Below are 22,154 nucleotides of genomic sequence, written 5' to 3' on the forward strand. Positions count from 1 at the left end.
GGCGATTCAATTGAGACCTCTCAATTATATGTGGTTATATAATTATTTAGACATTTAATAGTTGTGGCTTGTAAATTATCCTACCAGTTAATATAATTTTAAAAAGGTCTCACTTATTCCTAATTAATTGATTCTCTTAAGGATCGGATATATTGCCATCCTATGTTGGTAAGTGTACAAGTGTCTTCTATATTAGAGGGTAAGATCTTTCTGATCTCATATTACCACCCTATATATCAGTTCCAGACCTCATATAAGTCTTATGTAGTATAGTTATTCTTATTTGGTTCAAGAAAATCAATACACAATAAAGTCAACATCAATGATTGATGTAGGATTGAGCTTATTATTGTCAGAGGTTTAGTACATATGATATTTTTTGTTCTCTGATAATTCATCCGAGACATTAATTAAATATTTTCAATTACAAATATTACATCTCCTCATTCTATTATCAGAGAACTGTCATATCCCATAGCCTCAATACGCCTACTGACAGTCTGTGCTGCACGGATGTTTGCAACAATGTTTCTCTGATCGCTAAGTGGTGACTTATGTAGCTCTAAGCCACCTATTTGTTGCACTTATGATGAAACTTTTCTCTCTTGATAATTTTGTAAACTAAGGTAGTGAAGAAATCTGACCGGTGTTCTGTAGGTGTTGTAAAGGAAATAGCAAAGTGCCTCCATTTTTGGTGACATGAATTTCACTTGCCCAAAATTATACATAAAGGGTCAAGTACTTGCACACTCTATCAGATAAACATTTTCATAGGGAACGGTCCTTAAAGTAATCTCAACTAATTTCTTCATTTAAATGCGTACAAAGCAAAATGGCTGTGCAAAGGCCATATTGACTTTCGTGAACTGCATTCATTTAAAACATGTAAATATGGAATTATGTAAACATGTTTTCCACAGCGGTCTCATGTGTATTACTACATGATACAAGGCCAGGCCTGGGCTCCCTATTACTACATCACCTTGTGGGATGGAGCAGAGCAGGACACCTATATACACACAGGCACTCTGTAATGAGGTCTCATGTGTATTACTACATGATACAAGGCCGGGCCTGGGCTCCTTATTACTACATCACCCTGTGGGATGGAGCAGAGCAGGACACCTATATACACACAGACTCTCTGTAATGGGGTCTCATGTGTATTACTACATGATACAAGGCCAGGCCTGGGCTCCCTATTACTACATCACCTTGTGGGATGGAGCAGAGCAGGACACCTATATACACACAGGCTCTCTGTAATGAGGTCGCATGTGTATTACTACATGATACAAGGCCAGGCCTGGGCTCCCTATTACTACATCACCCTGTGGTATGGGGCAGAGCAGGACACCTATATACACACAGGCTCTCTGTAATGAGGTCTCATGTGTATTACTACATGATACAAGGCCAGGCCTGGGCTCCCTATTACTACATCGCCCTGTGGGATGGAGCAGAGCAGGCCCCTTGGCTGCTGTCCCTGGAAATCAGCCACCTGATGCACAGTAACTAGCTGCACCCCAGCTCCCAGGCCCTTGTCACCTGCTGCTCCTACCACTAGCAGGAGAGGCCGGCCAGGAATCTTGTGTGTATGAAGGAGCTTGAGCTGGGGTGCTGTGCAGACCAGGGAGGACTTCAGCCATATCCCCCCATGAGTTGCCTCTGTGGAATAACAATGACCATATGTCCAGATGTTGGGTAAGCAGGAAATGGCCAGAAGATATCAGGGTGGGTGGTGAGAGTGATACAGAGTATAACTAGCCCCACACCAGCTGTATGATATTGCCGGTTTGGCCTTTTTAAACAAAACTTTAATACAATTATGTCACAATTCATGGTCATTAAATACACATTCATTAAGCTCATTTCTACAAATGACATCGTATCAGCCATAGAAAGCACCACTATATATGTTCTTGTTTTATGCAGGAGACACTGACATAAAGTAACATCTCAGGCATAAGGTGACAATACAGTAGCTGTGTCATGTGTCTGACTCATGGGGGTTCCTAAGATATTACTGGTGTCATACAGGGGCTGTGACAGCTGGTGCTTTCCCTGCTAATCATCACACTAACTACATACACTGCTCCATGCTAACATATTACTGGTGTCATAAAGGCGTTGTGACTGCTGGTGCTTTCCCTGCTAGATAATCACACTGACTGCACACACTACTCCATGCTAACATATTACTGGTGTCATACAGGGGTTGTGACTGCTGGTGCTTTCCCTGCTAGATAATCACACTGACTGCATACACTACTCCATGCTAACATATTACTGGTGTCATACAGGGGCTGTGACCGCTGGTGCTTTCCCTGCTAATCATCACACTGACTGCATACACTGCTCCATGCTAACATATTACTGGTGTCATACAGGGGCTGTGACTGCTGGTGCTTTCCCTGCTAATCATCACACTAACTGCATACACTGCTCCATGCTAACATATTACTGGTGTCATACAGGGGCTGTGACTGCTGGTGCTTTCCCTGCTAATCATCACACTAACTGCATACACTGCTCCATGCTAACATATTACTGGTGTCATACAGGGGCTGTGACTGCTGGTGCTTTCCCTGCTAGATAATCACACTGACTGCACACACTGCTCCATGCTAACATATTACTGGTGTCATACAGGGGCTGTGACCGCTGGTGCTTTCCCTGCTAATCATCACACTAACTGCATACACTGCTCCATGCTAACATATGACTGGTGTCATAAAGGGGTTGTGACTGCTGGTGCTTTCCCTGCTAATCATCACACTGACTGCATACACTGCTCCATGCTAACATGTTACTGGTGTCATACAGGGGCTGTGACTGCTGGTGCTTTCCCTGCTAGATAATCATCATTTTCATTCCTGTTTGGATAAAATGTGAAGAGTATTTTTACTCAGCTGAAAAAAATATGGTGCAGCCATTGCCAAATGTACACTCACGGAGATTTATCTACACAAAAGTGTATCCGCAGGTGTCTCCTTATACTGCAAAGCCCAGGTGAGTACAGTGACCACTTCTAGTGTATACGCTGTTAGCCTGTAAGAATGAAGCTGGTAATCACACACAGGACTCACATGTGTCTCAGAGATGGATATACCACAATATTCATGGATCCCCCAGGGAGACAGCAGCTTTGTAGTGGGAGTGATCCGATTTCTGCATGACATTAGCCCACAGATGTTTGTGGACCTTCTAGTTTGTGTACATGACATATAAAACAATATAAACCGTAAAGAAATAATTGGATGCGTGAAACTGGTTCAGTATAATAAATAGCAGTTTTTAATGATACTTTGTTAGTTAATAAAAAATGATAAACATTCGGTCCCTCAAATCCCAATACATGAAGATGATTGGCTGCATTTTCTACATGGAGAACCAGAGAAATAAAACTACACAATATTACAATGTAGCATGTATACAATTATTAGTACATACAGCACAATATTACAATGTAGCATGTATACAATTATTAGTACATACAGCACAATATTTCATTTCATAGATATTTATATCCTCATTCTCTAAGCTCGGGAAGGAGAGAGAATAGTATATATATATATACATACACAGAAATATACACATACTGGGGACACCACTCGGAGCACCAGGAACATTCACATATAGGACAGTCCTTACTGCTCACGGTTGTTGTGCCCTGATAATGATATTTATAATTATTTGTCACACTAACTGTTTATATCTACCCATTGCTCTGGGTACTTGGTCTCCTTGCAGGATATAATGGAGGGGAAGGGGCTGGTGGCAGAAACTTATCTGTCAGGTCTCTGACCTTATGGTCTGTTATTAGATGACAGAACTGTTTCCGCCTTGGTCACTGTTCCTAGTGTCATTCTACACCCTTTTATACCATTTGGGTGATCCAAATCCAAAACCTACTATACACACTGCAGTCACTTTCCTTTCAAAATAGAGCAAGAAAAGTAACAGCAGATACGAGGACTGTAATACAAACTATGACCACTCACAAAACAGAAATGTCAGAGGTCAGGATAAATGCTGTTTAATAAGATGTTATTTAAAAAAAAAAAAAATTAATTTGTAAACACTGTTTCTCTAATGTAAATAAAGGGTGGTCTAATGAGACCTGATTTCTGATGATCAAAACATGAGAGTAGCTAATCTGTGTGATATCTTTTATGTGAAATAAGATCTGATTTCTGGGTAAAAATTTTCATGGAAATGACTTTTCCCCTATGTGACTTCTCTGATGTATCACAAGATATGATTTCTGTGTAATACATTTCTAACACTCAGAGCATGGTAATAGTTCCTCACCTGTGTGACTTCTCTGATGTTTAACAAGATGTGATTTCCGTGTAAAACATTTCCCACACTCAGAACATGGAAATGGTTTCTCACCTGTGTGACTTCTCTTATGTGTAATAAGAGCTGATTTCTGTGTAAAACATTTCCCACACTCAGAACATGGAAATGGTTTCTCACCTGTGTGACATCTCTGATGTGTAAAAAGATCTGATTTCTGTGTAAAACATTTCCCACACTCAGAACATGAAAATGGTTTCTCACCTGTGTGACTTCTCTGATGTGTAACAAGATCTGATTTCTGTGTAAAACATTTCCCACACTCAGAACATGGAAATGGTTTCTCACCTGTGTGACTTTTCTGATGTCTAAGAAGATGTGATTTCTGTATAAAACATTTCCCACACTCAGAACATGGAAATGGTTTATCTGTGTGATTTCTCAGATGTAGAACAAGATGTGATTTTCGTGTAAAACATTTCCCACACTCAGAACATGGAAATGGCCTCTCACCTGTGTGATTTCTCTGATGTCTGACAAGATCTGATTTCTGTGTAAAACATTTCCCACACTCTGAACATGGAAATGGTTTCTCATATGTGTGACTTTTTTGATGTGCAACAAGAACTGATTTCTGTGTAAAACATTTCCCACACTCAGAACATGGAAATGGCCTCTCACCTGTGTGACTTCTCAGATGTATAACAAGATTTGATTTTTGTGTAAAACATTTCCCACACTCAGAACATGGAAATGGTTTCTCACCTGTGTGACTTCTCAGATGTATGCAAAGCTTTGATTTCTGTATAAAACATTTCCCACACTCAGAACATGGAAATGGCCTTTCACATACCTTAGGTGGCTGATGGGGAATACGATTTGTTTTCTGTGTGCGACTTTTGGCTTCTATAGAAGAAGGAAATATTTTATCTAGCCTAAGAGCTGTAATAGAGGTACCAGGAGAACATTCCTCATTATACGCAGCATCAGGTGATACATATGCATTGTGAGGTACGGGATGTATAATTGGGGTAATGGGGTTTTCTCCCAGGGAATCTTGTTTGATGTCATTATCTTCTACTTTACAATCTGTAGATAAAACTATATTCTCCTTCCAGAAATTCCTGCTGTTACATCCATCTGCTGGGAATAAAATATATAAATGTCCCATAAATAACATTTTTCATAAAGACTATCATTAAAGGTCCTTAAATCACCATCTAATGGATAAATTCACGATGCTCTACTGTAAAACTCATCCACTGACATGTTACGCTGTTATGTATAGAGCAGGGATTACAGCTTTATTGTAATCATTTGTGCTGGTTACTCGTGAGAGTAACATGCAGTGATAACACAGTACAGTGATAACATAAACCCCTCTGCATACTATCAGGGTTAGTGCTGGCATCTGACTGACATAACCCTGTCCCACCTAACTATGGTGTATACCCATTAACACAGGGCTCGACAAATCCCAGGGGTCAGGTCGCCATGGTGACCAGATTTTGCTACCTGGCTGACAGATTTTGCAGGGAGGGCGGAAGCAGATCCTTGTCAGTCCCAGCGGAGATTACTTTCTGTAGCATTGCAGCAGTCATTTCATGCACAGGAGTGCATGTGCTGAGAGTTGCCTGCGGTGACTGTTTGTCTTGCACTGCGCCGACTCCTCCTCTCAGTCCCAGCCTGTGGTGATGTCATCACTCTGTCGCGGCCTGCGGCAACTCCTCCTCTCCGCCCCAGTTTGCGTCCTAACTCCGACTGCATAGAGCTCTCCAGTAAGAGGGTCTATGCATGGCCAAGGATTGCAGAGCAGCTTCAGAGATATCGGTGTGACCACTACGGAGAACGGAGGGATGGATGGTTGCGGAGGGGTGGTTTGCCGGTGGGTACCCCATAGTTGTGTGGCCATTGCGGTTGATTTAATGGGGGGGAGGTTAGCTGCTCATTATTGTGGCCGCGGGGAAGGGTTTGTTTGCCCGGGGGGGTAGCTGCACAGCATTGTGGCTGCGGAGGGGTGGTTTGCCTGGGGTACCCCCTTAGTAGTGGGGGATGGTTGCCCAGAGAGAAGGTGCACAGGAATGTAGCCCCGGGGAGGGGGGGGTTGTAGTACTTTCTGGCTCCATTGTTTTATGTGCAAATGTGGTTTATTACTGGAGGGGGTGGGGGGTGGAGTAGAAGAGCTGTGCAGAGAAGTGAGGAGGGCTCCATGTTACTATAGCCATTCAACTGCGGCCATTCTGTGGACTAGTATAGTGTGTATAACAGTTGCATAACACACAGAGCTGTGTTCCTCACTCCTATCAATTTTTTGGGGGGACGGTGGTCTGGCTCCTACACTTTCATCCTGGCTCCTAGATTTTAGAAGAATATGACAAGCCCGGCATTAACACTTATATTACCAGCAAGTTACAAATCTGAACAGTGACTTTTAAGAAGATTATATATATATTTTTTTTTTTTTTTATTTATTTTTTTTATTGATTTATTATTGTAAAACATCTGTATTATGCTGGGGTCCATGCAATATTTATTAGACAACTTTTAATAAATTAGATATTCTTCTGAACTGCACCTAGGAATTATATTTATCAGACAGACTGGTATAGCGCAGGTCATGTGATGTTTTTCTTTGGTTCATATTTATGAAACTGCAGAGTTTTTACTTTTGAACAGCTGTTTAGCCAGTACTAAGGGATTATTATTATTTATGTTAGCGATAATCAGCACCAACTGTTTATTCTCACATCCAATCTGGGGGACACTGGACCATAGGACATTCAGAAGCTGTCCCTAGGGGAGGGTACACTCAGAAAACCCAGCACTAGCATCCTTGGATGCAAAAAGCCGGTCGCCCGACACAAGCTGGAGGCTCCTGGACACAGGGAGAGACAGGAGGTCTGGGCTCCACAGACTGGTGTGTGACCTCCGGAACTTGGTAACCAGGAACCAAGTGCTGTCCTGTCCCTTTGTCTGTCATTGGGAGTTTTATGTACATTCTGCTTGTATATTCCCAACTGCCTCCAGATCAGTACAGCCACCCCTTCAGGCTCTAGCCTCTGTACTGTGTCATCTGGTCCAAGCAGACCTCAGGCAGCAGCCAGTGGGAGGCGATAACAGCGGAGGCAGGATGCAACAGGGGCCGAGGCTGCAGCAGCCAACAGCAGAGAAGCTGGGCTCTTCAGCAGCAGGATGCTGGTGCTTGGCTCTGCCTCCTCCAAGCAGCACCATCCTCTTCTGCAGCTGACTCCATCTTCCATTCTGTCTCCATCTGCTTCCCCCCCTTATCCCTGCCACCTTTTACTGCTCCTTCCTTCCTTTTCCCAGCTTCCTGGAGCCCCAAGTACTAGATTCTAGGTTTAGATTCATGATAAACCAACAGCAGTTGCATGGCATGGCTGGGGTGACCCACTACTACCACCAGCTCCAGAGCCCATCACCTCTTACAAATCTTATCTCCTCTGCCCTGAGTGGGCCAGGTATGGACAGAAATGACAGCAGCCCTCTATAGCGAGTATGGTAACCCCACAGCCCTCCATTATGAACAAGGAGGAGAGTAACAACCAATGAGAACCATCACCACCACGTAATGTCCCCAGCAGATAGTGGTGGATGTTATTTCTGCTACTTTCCAAATTGCCAAGAGAACGACCAATGAAAATGTGTCTGACAAGTTTACAGTGTACATAAAGTTTATAGTCACTGCTGGGTACTGTCATTACATAGGACATTAGTGACCGGCCTTACTATAACTACAAACCATGGCTGCCACTGTATACATGAGATCATGGAAGGTTGCGAGGGAATAAAGTAACATAACATGAAGGCGCTCATAGTGTAGTAAATAAAACACAAAATGATGGCTGTAAAATAGGTAGTGTATGGATCTGCTTATCTGAGCAAGGTTCCACTCATGGGTAATGGAAATCAGGATAACGTCATCCACTTGGACACTTTTTGAACCACTTTTAATGATGTAAAAATCTGGAATACAGCCCTACACCAAGCACACAGAGAACTACTAAACGCGTCAGAATTAAACATCTAGTGGGTTAGACCGTGCACTCATCCACTGACTTATTTCAGAGCCCTGATTCATCGCAGTGGGCAGAGTGTGCGTGGAAACCAGTCTACAGAAGTGTGGTAAGGATTCACATATTTCTACTTGATACATACTACGGGTTACAGTCAGTATCCCAGTAGCCGCAATGCCGGCACTGATATTACCGGAGCCGGAATATCGATGCCTATCACAACCCCAACATCCTGACCGCCAGAATACCAAAGGTAAGTAGCGGGGTAGGTTAGCTTACCGAACAACAAGTGTAGGTATCCTAGACGACTGCCGGCATCCCATACCGATTCCTATACTAAGATCCACAATTTATGCTATTGTCTGGTATGAGTAAAATATTACATCCATTAAAGACATTCAGTCATGGTCTGATTGCCTTTCCATGTCTCATTTAATTGTGGACGGATCTGCAGTAACCACCTCTAATTAGATTTAGAAATTAACAAACTGCTCACTAACAGAGGAGGGTGTAGGATATAAAATTGTTGTATTGACTGAGCAAGGAGAATATGTGACTCTTCTGTGATAAGTGTTTATTACTCACCTGTGCTGATCTCTGTAGGGATTTCCTCCTCCTTACACTGCTGATAACCCCTCACATACGTCTCTTCATTTTCCTCTGCATCGTCTGCCTTATTATCAGTCAAATACGTCTCTTCTTCTCCCTCTGTATCTTCTGCCTTTATATCAGTCACACACGTCTCCTCTTCTCCTTCTGTATCTTCTACCTTTATATCAGTCACACGCGTCTCCTCTTCTCCTTCTGTATCTTCTGCCTTTATATCAGTCACATACATCTCCTCTTCTCCCTCTATATCTTCTGCCTTCATGTCAGTCACATACGTCTCCTCTTCTCCCAATATATCTTCTGCCTCATTATAAGTCATATATGTCTCTTCTTCTCCTTCTGTATCTTCTGCCTTCATATCAGTTACACACATCTCTTCTTCTCCTTCTATATCTTCTGCCTTAATAACAATCAGGTCTTCATCCTAAAATACCCACCAAACAACAAAATAATATTTTAATAATGTCTGAGTAATTTATATCTAAATAAATATTATAATAGTATATTATCAGCATGTAAAACAATCAATTAGGTGCAGATTAATTATTTAACGCAGGTCAATTAATGAAATGTCCCCATTTCAATTTTCGGGAAGAGCCTTTATTACCTGATGCCCCTGTGCGATTCTGTGATTCTCCTTTGTATAGACCTGTGAATAAAGAGGACGGGGACATCTCTCTGGGGTATTTCTGTTACTGGGTCCATCTGTAGAAGACACACAGTGACTAGAGTACATTGTATAGAAGTGATGTGTGTACAGTAACCTAACCATATATACTGGATGGGGAAAGCTCTCTAAGTATAACTCCTTATGAGGCATTTACCAAGTATATAAGGAGGCTTCTCATAAATGTTGCAATAAACAGGTTGGAAAAATAAGAAATGTCAAAGCTCTTTATATCAGGGAATACATATCTATCATTAGTGTTTCATTTTAAGATATTTCCAAAATATATTGTCCATAGTATCTCTAAGGGTCCCCTCATCCCAGCAGTGTGATAGGACCTGTAACACTATGTCTAGGGTTCCCACATCCCCAGCAGTGTGACAGGGCAGATCTGTGACACTACGTCTAGGGTCCCCACTTCCCTAGCAGTGTGACAGGGCAGATCTGTGACACTATGTCTAGGGTCCTCACATCCCCAGCAATGTGACAGGACAGATATGTGACACTATGTATAGGGTCCTCACATCCCCAGCAGTGTCAGGGCAGATCTGTGACACTATGTCTAGGGTCCCCACATCCCCAGCAGTGTGACAGGACAGAGCTGTGACATTATGTCTAGGGTCTTCACATCCCCAGCAGTGTGACAGGGCAGATCTGTGACATTATGTCTAGGGTCCCCACATCCCCAGCAGTGTGACGGGGCAGATCTGTGACATTATGTGTAGGGTCCTCACATCCCCAGCAGTGTGACAGGGGAGACCTGAGACATTATGTCTAGGGTCCTCACATGCCCGGCAGTGTGACAGGGCAGATCTGTGACACTACGTCTAGGGTCCTCACATCCCCAGCAGTGTGACAGGGCAGATCTGTGACACTATGTCTAGGGTCCTCACATCCCCAGCAGTGTGACAGGTAGATCTGTGACACTATGTCTAGGGTCCTCACATCCCCAGCAGTATGACAGGGCAGATCTGTAACGCTATGTCTAGGGTCCTCACAACCCCAGCAGTGTGACAGGGCAGATATGTGACACTATGTCTACGGTCCTCACAACCCCAGCAGTGTGACAGGGCAGATATGTGACACTATGTCTAGGGTCACCACATCCCCAGCAGTGTGACAGGGCAGATATGTGATACTATGTCTAGGGTCCCCACATCCCCAGCAGTGTGACAGGACAGATCTGTGAGACTGAACTTCTAGGGTCCGCACATCCAGACATCAGAGAAAAATACCTAAGGAGCGTCCAGGAGAAACGCCAAACAAACAATAAGGTAACAGCAGCCCAGGGGCCAGCAAGTCTGGGGGTGACCACTAAAAATTTACTTCCAGAATTCTGCATGGAAACTACCACGCTCTCTGAATTTGGGCCCAGGGGCAGGGAGAAAAGATCCCCAGACAGTAGCCTCCTTGGCCACCGAGTGTCATCATCTTGGAGCTCCAAGAAAACAATCAGGTGGCTGTGCTGGCTAGCTCTCCCTGCATCTCCTCATGTCACTGCAGGAGGCTGCATGGGAGGCCACTCTGATTCCCTGGGAGGGGGAAGACCAGAGTCCCAAAAAGGGACCCAAATCCCCCTGGACCACCAGGGAAGAGGTAAGTGCAATGATACTTTTAACCACTTGCCTGGCAGTTCTTCACCTGCTCTAGTTGTAAAATCTCGACCAGTCAGATAAACATGAGGGCAGATGCAGGAAGAGAACCCCGGTCCCTCTGCTTGCCTGCACCCTCTCCCTCTGTGTCTGCTCTGCTACCGATCACTGCAAAGATTAGCAGCTGCTGGTAAAAAGTAAATTAACCTCACGCACCTAACGTACCTGGTGCCTGGATCCATTCTCAAATCGAGTGTCACAATGGTGGTTCTGATGTTCCTGTGTTTGAAATTTTTTTTTTTTAAGATTTGTAAAAAAAAATTACAATTGTATCAGACTTTCATACCAAACAAACCCCAGGGGCTAGTGCCGTAGCAGAACTCTTTCAGTGGTGGGGTATTGTGAGTGAGGCTCCCGGTCTATAGCTTGTATACCTGCGTCTAGGACTAGAGTCCCGAACACAGTAACTCTCACCGCATCGCTGCAGCCGCCAGGCTTAATCCCCCTCCGCACTGAGGTACTGGGATGGCTCCTAAAAATGAGAGTTATGGTAAGAACTTACCTTTGTTAACTCTCTTTCTTCAAAGTCCATAGGGTCCACACTCTCACAGAGGAGACGGGAAAACGGTGACTGGAAAAAACCTATTTGAAGCCAGGTGTGTCAGGGCGGCTGCCCTGTGGATCATATGGACTTTGAAGAAAGAGTTAAACGTAAGTTCTTACCATAACTCATTTTCTTCTTCAGGGTCCATAGGCTCCACAGGGAGACCTTGGGGATGTCCCAAAGCAGTCCTTTTAAGGGCGGGGACGCTCCTGCGCTGAGAGGAGAATCCGTCACCCAAAGGAAGCATCCTGGGAGGCAAAGGAATCAAAGGCATAGAACCTTAGAAAGGTCTGAACATAAGACCACATGACCGCCTTACAAAGCTGAACAGCCGAGGCGCCACAGCGAGCTGCCCACGTGGGACCCACAGACCGAGCAGAATGAGCAGTAACAGAAGGCGGGACAGGAAGACCCTCCTGAGTGTAAGCCTCTGAGATAGCCATACGAAGCCATCTAGCCAATGTTTGTTTATTGGCTGGCCATCCCTTCTTGTGAAATCCATAGAGCATAAACAAGGAGTCAGATTTCCTAAGGGAACTGGTACGGTCCAGGTAAATCCTGAGGGCACGGACCACATCCAAAGAGGCCTCACCAACCGAGAGGTATAGAGACTTAAAGGCCGGGACTACAATTTCTTCATTAATGTGAAAACTAGAAACAACCTTAAAGAGGAAACCAGGGTGAGCCCGAAGCACAGCCCTGTCCCTGTGAAATATCAGAAATGGGGAGCGACAGGAGAGTGCCCCTAAATCTGACACCCTTCTGGCGGAAGCAATGGCCAGAAGGAATAGAGTCTTCGCTGTCAAACCTCGTGAGTTCCACTGAAGTCAGAGGTTCAAATGGAGAGCCCTAAGCACTATAGCCAAATCCCAAGGAGTCACTGGGTGGACAAAGGGAGGCTGAATCTGGAGGACACCCTGAAGGAAGGTGCAGATGTCCGGTAGAGGAGCAATCCTTCATTGAAACCACACCAAAAAAGCAGAGACATGCACTTTCAGGGAAACTAGGCAGAGCCCAAGATCCAATCCCGCTTGAAGGAAGGCCAGAATTCTGGAAATCCGAAACACCTGGGGATCGTAACCTCGGGGACGACACCATCAAAAATATGTATGCCACACTCTGTGGTAGATCAGAGCAGAGGCTGGCTTATGAGCTCTAAGCATAGTGTTAACTACAGAGCTGGAGAATTCTCTGGACCTTAGGAGGGAGCTACGCCGTCAAAGACAGACGACCCAGGTAAAGGCAAGGACCCTGAGACAACAGGTCCGTACATTGAGGCAACAGTAACGGAGTGTCTATGGAGAGACTCTGAAAATCTGAGTACCAATGACGTCTGGGCCATGCTGGAGCCACCAGCAGGACAGTGCCTCCGTCTTGTTTGAACTTCCTTAGAACTCAAGGGAGACTGGAGGAAACAGGTACGCAAAGTGGAAGGTCCACTTTACTGACAGAGCGTCTACCAAGATAGCCTCGGCATCTCTTGTTCTGGACCCGTAAAGAGGCAGCTTGTGATTGTGACGAGAGGGCATCAGGTCCTCCTCTGGGAGGTCCCACTTGTCTACTAGGAGTTGAAACACTTCTTGGTGAGGAGACCATTCCCCGAGGATGCACGTCGTGATGGCTGAGAAAGTCTGCTTCCCAATTGAGAATTCCCAGTATGAACACTGCCGATATGGCCGGGAGATGACCTTCTGCTCATGTCAGAATGCGTGACATCTCTGTCATTGCTGCCTGACTTCGAGTGCCTCCTTGAAGGTTGATGTAGGTGGTGGAGTTGTCGGACTGCACTTGCACGGGTTTCCCCTGCCAGTAATGGCACAGTGCAACATACAAAAGTATGTGACAATTCTCACAAATACTTAGCTTTAATATGTGAGATATTAGAAACACCCTGACTACACTTGTAGGATAGGGCATGAATCAGAGAAAAGGTGTATGTATATATATATATATATATATATATATATATATATATATATATATATACATACTCACAGCTTTGTGAAAAAATGAGACCACACCAGCATAAGTCACATACAATGTAGAAAGAAACCTGCACAATGGCACTATAATCAACTACGCAGACTCAGTGTCTGTTAGGCAATAGTGCTACATACGCTGACCCAAGGGCGAAGTATGTAGGGGGACTGGACCTCAAGCTGTCCTGAGAGAGCTGCGACTAAATGGCCGCCGGAGACCTCAGAGGGGACGTGGGCAGAGGATGAGAGCAGCTCAGCAAAGCCAGACCTCAGTGGAAAGCCGAGCTGAGGGGCTGTCTCCCCAGCCTGGTCTTTAACCCTCGGGACGCTGGTTTTCTGCACCATAGTGTCCCTGGCGGTCCAGTGGAGCGTGATGGCTGGAGCCTGCGTCCACACCCAAGACCTCTGGTTTGTCCCCTGAAACCGGGACAATCTGTTCCGCTAGAGGAACCAGATCATCCGCCGGAACACCAGTCTTAAGGCCCTCAGCAAGCTGCGTAGCCCAAGCTTCCACCGCCTTGTTGACCCAACAGCTGACTAAAACGGGTCGAAGGGAGACCCCCGCTACAGTGTACATAGACTTTAAGGTAGTTTCTAACTTCCTGTCAGAAGACTCCTTTAAAGAAACCGCTCCTGGAACAGGGAGCCCCGTCTTTTTAGACAGACGTGACACTGAAGGGTCCACTGAAGGAGGTGTTTTGCATAATTTCCTTCTCTCTGCAGGAAAGGGATAGTAGGATAAAGGTTTACGCGAGATCTGAAACTTTTTATCTGGGTGTTTCCACATTGAGGTAAGGACCTCATCCATTTCCTCAGACACTGGAAAGGAGGCTGCTAGTCTTTGTTTCTTATAGATGGCCTAACTTCCACAGGGTCCATGTCCTCAACATGTAATACCTGGCGTATAGCTGCAATCAGCGCCTCTACACCCTGAGATAAAGGCTCCGCTTCCTCTGGCACCTGTTCCTCTATAGGGTCCTGTACCTCCCCTTCCTCTGTATCAGGCATGTCATCCTCTTCCGGATCATCCCACATAAGGGGATTCGGTATTAGTCTCCTAGCAGGGACACTAGAGGATTCTGCCACAGGAGGAACCTGGGCTGACATAACCCTTGTAAGCCCTTCTACAGACCTGGCTAAAGACCGCGCCCAGTCTGGTTCAGAGAAGGTGGACCTCTGAGATCTTTCAACCTCTCTCTCTCTGCGAGAAGCTTCCAGCTCAGCAGACATTTGAGACATGACTGATGTAATTTGATCAGCCCAAATAGGGTGTTGTGGGGATGCTGCAGTCTGTGTTTCTGAAACACACTTCTCACACAACAGGGAAGTGGATGATAGTCCCTGTGTAAACTTATCTGCACAATTCTTACGGTAGAAAGCCTTTTGAGCAGTCTTCGACCCCTTTGAAGTCATGTTACCAATTCACTGTTCACACACACACAGAGAAAATGTGACACACAGAGAGACTGTTTAGAAAGAAGAGATTAAGGGCATAGAGGGAGATTATGCTATTAACCCAGCCCAGCCAGCACTGATGCAGAGACCAGCCTTGTGTAACACAATATACTGTGCTGTAATCACTGTGTAAACACAGTCTGACCTGCTCTTCACAAGTCTAACCCCACTGTACAGTCACAATCTGGGCAGACAGGTCTCTCTTCTGCATTTGTCAGCAGCCTGGGTCTTCTAAAATGGCCACCAGCCTCTTTCTGGGAGCGCTGGGAGGCAGGAGCAGAACTGTGTATTAGGATCCGCCCCCTGCATTCTGGCGCCTTTCAGCGCTGTATCAAGTTGCTGCTCTTTAATGCCCGCCTGTCATATTCTCCTGGCCACCCTGCTACTCGGAGTGCCAGGAGTCACTAACCTTCTTGCTGCCAAATGCTGCCGGCGGCGGGATGTGCTAATGGGGGACTGCGATGAGCGCCGCACGCAGTTCGTCTGGGTACCACCCCCCAGACAGTGGTCTCTGTATCTGAAGACGCCAACGCACACCGCAAGAAGCGGCGGTGAGGTCTCCCCGGCAGCTCCAATGAAGCAGACAGGCAGGGAGCTGCCTGTCTGATCCTCTTGCTGATCGAGGATCCTTGATTGTTAGCAGAGAGCTCTTTGTATGTGACCAGCTCTCTTGACACAAAATTAAGACTGACCTGTAGGGGGGGGCATAGAGAGGGAGGAGCAAGCTACTATTCATATTTAAAGTGCGAGCTCCCGGTTATCCCACATCTACACCCCACTGTACTGAGACTCCAGTGTCCCCTAGTGGATGAAGGAGAAATAGCGGCTGATGTCTCCTGATGTATGAGATACACCAGAGAGTGTGAGGAGGAGACTGGTCAGACCTCTGGGCTGGTAACATACAGTGACATGATGTGAGGGGGGGAGCAGGAGTATAATAGGGGCTGATGGCTCCTGATGTATGAGATACACCAGAGAGTGTGGGGAGGAGACTGGTCAGATCTCTGGGCTGGTAACACACAGTGACATGATGTGAGGAGGAGAGCAGGAATATAATAGGGGCCGATGGCTCCTGACTCCCCAACTGGGCAGATACATTTCCCTCATTAGTTTATACTGACAGAGGAGGGTGCAGGATAAGAGATTGTTGTAGTGACTGCACAAAGGGAAAATATGACTCTTCAGTAATAAGAGTTTGTTATTTACCTGCACTGACACATGTAGTGATTTCCTCTTCTTTAAACTGCTGACTACCCATCATATATGCCTCCTCTTCTCCCTCTATATCTTTTGCCTTTAGATCAGTCATTTCTTTACCTTAAAAAACACACAAAACAAAAAAATAACACGTAAATACCAATAAATGATACGTAAAACAGAAGAATATCAGTGTGGAAGACTAACTACAGCTTCTCTAAAAACCATATCTATATAATAAGTGAGAAAGTGTGTTTCTGTCGGTTTGTCCTTTATACACGGCCAGAGTTTTATACCTAGCTCCACTAAATTCAGCATGGTGGTGTAGTTTGAACAGGATTAAGTTTCCGGATAAGTCTGAAGGTCGTGAGGGCCTTGGAGACCTAACATGGTGCCTACCAAGTAGGATGTGGAGTCTCTGATTTGAAATTTTAGTTTAAGCAAGTTCGCTCTGGATGGCTTCCAGTGCCTAAAACAGCACTGATCTCAAGGTACAGGCTGATATGTACCAGTGGGGGGCAGGCAGAGCTCCAACAGGAGAGCAGTGAGTCAGAGGATCAACTGTCACACTGCACTGACAGTTACTAATTACCTTTAACTGTCACACTGAATCGGCACTGACAGTTACTGATTTCCTGCGTCACACTGCACCACCAGTTACTGATTTCCTCCAACTGTCACACTGCACCTGCACTGACCGTTACTAATAACCTCCAACTGTCACAATGGGCATGATTCTATTCAACGCGATGTAAATAGCGCCGGGAGTGAGCTCCCGGAGCTATTCAATACACCGCGCTGCCAAGTCAGACTAATGATTTCTTCTCTCATCCCCCCGGGGATGAGAGAAGAAATCCGACAAGAGTCCCGGCGCGAGGCTGTTTTCTGCCCTTCGCATCTGGAAAACAGCCTCGTGCCGGGATGTTAGGTCGGGGAATGCCCGTTATCGCGCCTAAACACCCCGTTTAAGGCGCGAGAACGAGCCTTCCCCGACCTAACATCGCGATGAATTGAATAGCTCCGGGAGCTATCTCCCGGCGCTATTTACATCGCGTTGAATAGCATCGTGCCCAAAGTACCTGCACTGACCGTTACTAATGTCGAAGTCAAATAATTGGTTGTGATCATTTGCAAACTATTATCGGACGAAATCATTGTCGAGGGTCTGTTGGAGAGCGAATCGGACGATGCTCTGCGACTGCGCAGTCCAATGCGCACAATTGCGTTCCCCACACCAAAATACATAAAACACCTACAGCGCATGTTTCCGCCGTACATGACCCCTACACACTGTGCACTCTTTGCACTGTGTGTAGAAGCACAACACATACATATAATTGTAAATAAACACACATTGATAATGGTATATACATTCATTTAAGTACATGTGGACGCACGTGGGCTTACTGAGGTATATACACCTTGATGAACATTTCCTTAGTTTAAAATACAGACGCACATTAGCGACCACAAACATATATACATATTTGCACACATAAAAGGTTCCTGCACAATATGGTTCATATTAAAGATATTGGTTATGATATGAAATGCATGTATTTGATATTAAAGGTATAGAACACTGTGGACATGTCATGTTTAGTATCAATCTGATGCCCTGTTTGTTTGCAGGCTTCCGGTTCTAACAACAAGGAAGTTGCATCTTGGGTTCTCGAATTATGGATCATAGAGAAATTATGGTTAGATATTGAAACGTATGTAGTGTCTTAGCTAGTTTATACCAGTTCTCTGGCGGGAAGAATACACAAAGGAACAGCTGCAAGATCAAGCCATACCCCTAATGACACCATAAGAACTGTCCAATAAGAAGATCAATCTGGAACAAGAGCCAATGAAACAGTGTTTGTCTGTCCCCATTGTGTTGCTACTTCTTGTAAGTTTATATATAATTGCACCCATGGGCTAGTCCTCAGTCGTTACCCATTTAATGACTGCAGATGTCAGGACTGATCGGCTGGTGACCTGGATACAGGGCGCATGCATATGTATTTGGCTGTACCTTGTATTATAATTATTTGCGCTCATTGTCTAGATCAAAGCGCGTATTTCTTTTGTTGAATAATATAATTGTTTGTGCTTTGGAACCACACATTGGGCTGGACAGCAATTATTTCTTTAGTGACTTGCAGCGCTAATAAGCGACTAGTGATTAAAGGTGCATACACACAACGATTATTTGAACGATTATCGTTAAATGATATAGTTTAACGATAATCGTTTGTAAAAATCGTTCACTTTCTGAGTCAAACGATGAACGATTATCGTTCATGCGCGTTCACGTTTGTAATTCAGTCAGACTTGTCAACTGAACGATTTTCAGTAAGTTAATATGCAAAAATCGTTTGTAGTTCTAAAAAATCGTTCATTACATTTGGTAAATGAACAACTTTAGTAAACAATTTTAGTTAATTTTTTCAAGGGAAAAAATTGTTTACTAAAATCGTTCATTAACTAAATCGTTGTGTGTGTGCAGCATTAGAAGTATTCATACTAATAGCCTTCAACTGTCACACTGCACCTGCACTGACAGTTACTGATTTCCTCCAAGCACATTTCCATTGGTCTGCAGAGATTTCTGCTGGCAATGATTTCTAAATTCGCAGTGATTTGGGAAGGTTACTGGTTTCTGTCCTGTAAGTCACTCTGGGCCTGATTCAGACACGCTCGCGTTGAGCGCTCGCAAGCGGGTCGATGGTGCCCTAGTGCGCATGCACACGACGGAGGGAGCTCCGTCGTGCGCATGCGCGAGACCCGCATAGCGACGGCCAAGCCGTCGTTATGAGTCTCGCACCAAAGGGGGCGTGCTGTCAATGGTGAGTGACAGCACGCGCCCTTTGGTGGGCATGCCGGGAGCATTGCTGCCCAGATGGAGGCGTTCCCATGGGAACGCCTACCATCTGGGTCCGGCCCCACTGACATCACTAGTGATGTCAGTGGGAGTGATTTTGGCTCGGATAGAGACAAAATCACTCTAGGGCTTGCGGCAACGAGACCCTACCGCAAGGGTCTCGTCGCAAGCCCGATGGTCTTGACCATCATCATGGACGCTCGCATAAGCTGTGGGTGGTAACCCACAGCTATGCGAGTGTCCAGGAGGACGCACCAAAAAAAAAAAAAAACGCCCTAATTCAGAGCGGGCGCTCGTTCAGAGCGTCCGGCTCTGAATCAGGCCCTCTGCTCCTAATATACCACATTCCAAACAGTCAGAATACGGCTGTCTCCACTGCCATTTACTCCTAAATTGCATTGTTATCCAGGTGTGAATTACTTCTGTGTTGCTTGTCAAAGCTTTCTCCCTTTAGTCTAACACATTCAAACTATGTTTAGTTCTTTCACATCTCAACCTTTAAAATTGTGGACCTATTCAGGACTATTCACTCTTAAAGCACAATCAAAGACTAAAGGCTCCCATACACGGGGCGATAAAGCAAGCGATCCGACTGATTGGTACAATTTGCTTGCAATATCGCACCGTGTATGGCCCAGATGTCGGGCCGAGCGTGCTCCCGTGGGGTCGAACATCACACCCCCTGATCTTTCTGTATAACCAAAAGATCAGGGGATGCGATATGCGATCCCATGTATGGCTATGCGGGTGAGGGAACCAGGATATCAAGCGGTCGGCCACCCAATCGCACCGTGTCGGACGACGGATCGCCTCGAAAGGTGCCATCAGAAAAGCCATGCCAACCAAAATAAACATCCAGTCTGGGTCGCAGCTCCTCAGCTGCTAGAAGTAAGAGAGAGGCAAGAGGTGAGGAGACCTCAGAGGAAGTACAAGCAAGCTTGGCAGCTCAGCAAGAGAGGCAAGCAGCCACTGAAGAGAGAATCACACCTCAGTATTGAGGTAACAGTGTCTACATATTCTATATAAATGGATCGATGGGTCCTTTTCAGGGCTAAAGCATGTTAGCACACAGTGAGAATCCTTCTCAGGATCAATGTAGTGGGGTTAAAGGAGAGGACAATGTAAAAGATGAAGGCTGCAGATGTTCTTCAAGGTCCATTCTTCAACCAAGGCAATGCCGGGTATCCCAGCTAGTACTAAATGTGGTATTTTGTGCGTGCTACAAGAGAAGTCTGACAGATACCACTATAAGTATACTATGGAATAGTACAAGGGGAAGCAGAGATTTGTTCATGGCCCTCACAGACACTGGCAAATTATAAATAGCCAGATAAACATTATGTCACTACAAACCTGTTTTGATAGTTTGAAAAAATGCAAACGCACAGTAGAATCCCTGACTTCTGCCAGTTTAGCTGATAATGGCCACACTTACATAACAATGCGCAATCCTGGACTCTCCCCTTTATAATAATAATACCACATATCAGTGTGTGCTGGGAGCTGTGTTATTACCCCTCATATATCACTGTACAGTCCCCTCTCCCCTATATAATAATACCACATATCAGTGTGTGCTGGGAGCTGTGTTATTCCCCCTCATATCACTGTACAGTCCCCTCCCCCTATATAATAATAATACCACATATCAGTGTGTGCTGGGAGCTGTGTTATTCCCCCTCATATATCACTGTACAGTCCTCTCTCCCCTATATAATAATACCACATATCAGTGTGTGCTGGGAGCTGTGTTATTCCCCCTCATATATCACTGTACAGTCCTCTCTCCCCTATATAATAATACCACATATCAGTGTGTGCTGGGAGCTGTGTTATTCCCCCTCATATATCACTGTACAGTCCCCTCTCCCCTATATAATACCACATATCAGTGTGTGCTGGGAGCTGTGTTATTCCCCATCATATATCACTGTACAGTCCCCTCTCCCCTATATAATAATACCACATATCAGTGTGCGCTGGGAGCTGTGTTATTCCCCCTCATATATCACTGTACAGTCCCCTCCCCCTATATAATAATACCACATATCAGTGTGTGCTGGGAGCTGTGTTATTCCCCCTCATATATCACTGTACAGTCCTCTCTCCCCTATATAATAATACCACATATCAGTGTGTGCTGGGAGCTGTGTTATTCCCCCTCATATCACTGTACAGTCCCCTCTCCCCTATATAATACCACAAATCAGTGTGTGCTGGGAGCTGTGTTATTCCCCATCATATATCACTGTACAGTCCCCTCTCCCCTATATAATAATACCACATATCAGTGTGCGCTGGGAGCTGTGTTATTCCCCCTCATATATCACTGTACAGTCCCCTCCCCCTATATAATAATACCACATATCAGTGTGTGCTGGGAGCTGTGTTATTCCCCCTCATATATTACTGTACAGTCCCCTCTAACCTATATAATAATAATACCACATATCAGTGTGTGCTGGGAGCTGTGTTATTCCTCCTCATATATCACTGTACAGTCCCCTCTCCCCTATATAAATAATAATACCACATATCAGTGTGTGCTGGGAGCTGTGTTATTCCCCCTCATATATCACTATACAGTCCCCTCTCCCTATATAATAATAATAACAATAATAATAATAATAATAATAATAAAGCACAGATATCATATAAGAAGTCACCTGACATAGTCACCAGAGATGTTGTGAATGGATAAAATGGCGGCTGAGGTATCTGGAATCTCTCGCTATGTAGCCCCGCCCTCTCCGCACCGTCACGTGTAAGGGTCTCTCACTCTCGCTGTTGTGTATTTTGTGCAATCTGATTGGCTCTTCGCTACGTCCGTCATCTCATTAACAGGA

At 45.1% G+C, this 22,154-nt stretch overlaps 1 protein-coding gene across 2 annotated transcripts; it reads right to left on the minus strand.

The window, feature by feature from the left end:
• Positions 1–3,274: 3,274 nt before the first annotated feature.
• Positions 3,275–22,108, minus strand: LOC148442745 (uncharacterized). 2 transcript variants are annotated; one of them, XM_088463538.1, is made up of 5 exons: positions 21,975–22,108; positions 16,449–16,559; positions 9,553–9,650; positions 8,922–9,369; positions 3,275–5,442 (listed from the first exon to the last, which is right to left on the minus strand). In XM_088463538.1, the coding sequence occupies exons 1-5, from the start codon at positions 21,979–21,981 to the stop codon at positions 4,283–4,285; spliced, it is 1,824 nt and encodes a 607-aa protein (XP_088319664.1). In that variant the 5' UTR covers positions 21,982–22,108; the 3' UTR covers positions 3,275–4,282. The 2 variants fall into 2 exon arrangements, with proteins under 2 accessions (XP_088319664.1, XP_088319662.1); XM_088463536.1 differs by having other exon boundaries at positions 3,275–5,445; positions 21,975–22,107.
• Between the last annotated feature and the right edge of the window lie 46 nt (positions 22,109–22,154).

The sequence above is a fragment of the Taudactylus pleione genome, unplaced genomic scaffold, assembly GCF_031769625.1.
Source record: "Taudactylus pleione unplaced genomic scaffold, aTauple2 ptg001398l, whole genome shotgun sequence".
Classification (NCBI taxonomy): Eukaryota; Metazoa; Chordata; class Amphibia; order Anura; family Myobatrachidae; genus Taudactylus; species Taudactylus pleione.

Excerpts from the sequence above, each read along its gene's own strand:
- LOC148442745 (XM_088463536.1), bottom strand. Across the intron at positions 9,370-9,552 it reads GAATCGCACAGGGGCATCAG|GATGAAGACCTGATTGTTAT; the intron begins GTAATAAAGGCT and ends TGGGTATTTTAG. Across the intron at positions 5,446-8,921 it reads CCCTACAGAGATCAGCACAG|CAGATGGATGTAACAGCAGG; the intron begins GTGAGTAATAAA and ends TTTTATTCCCAG.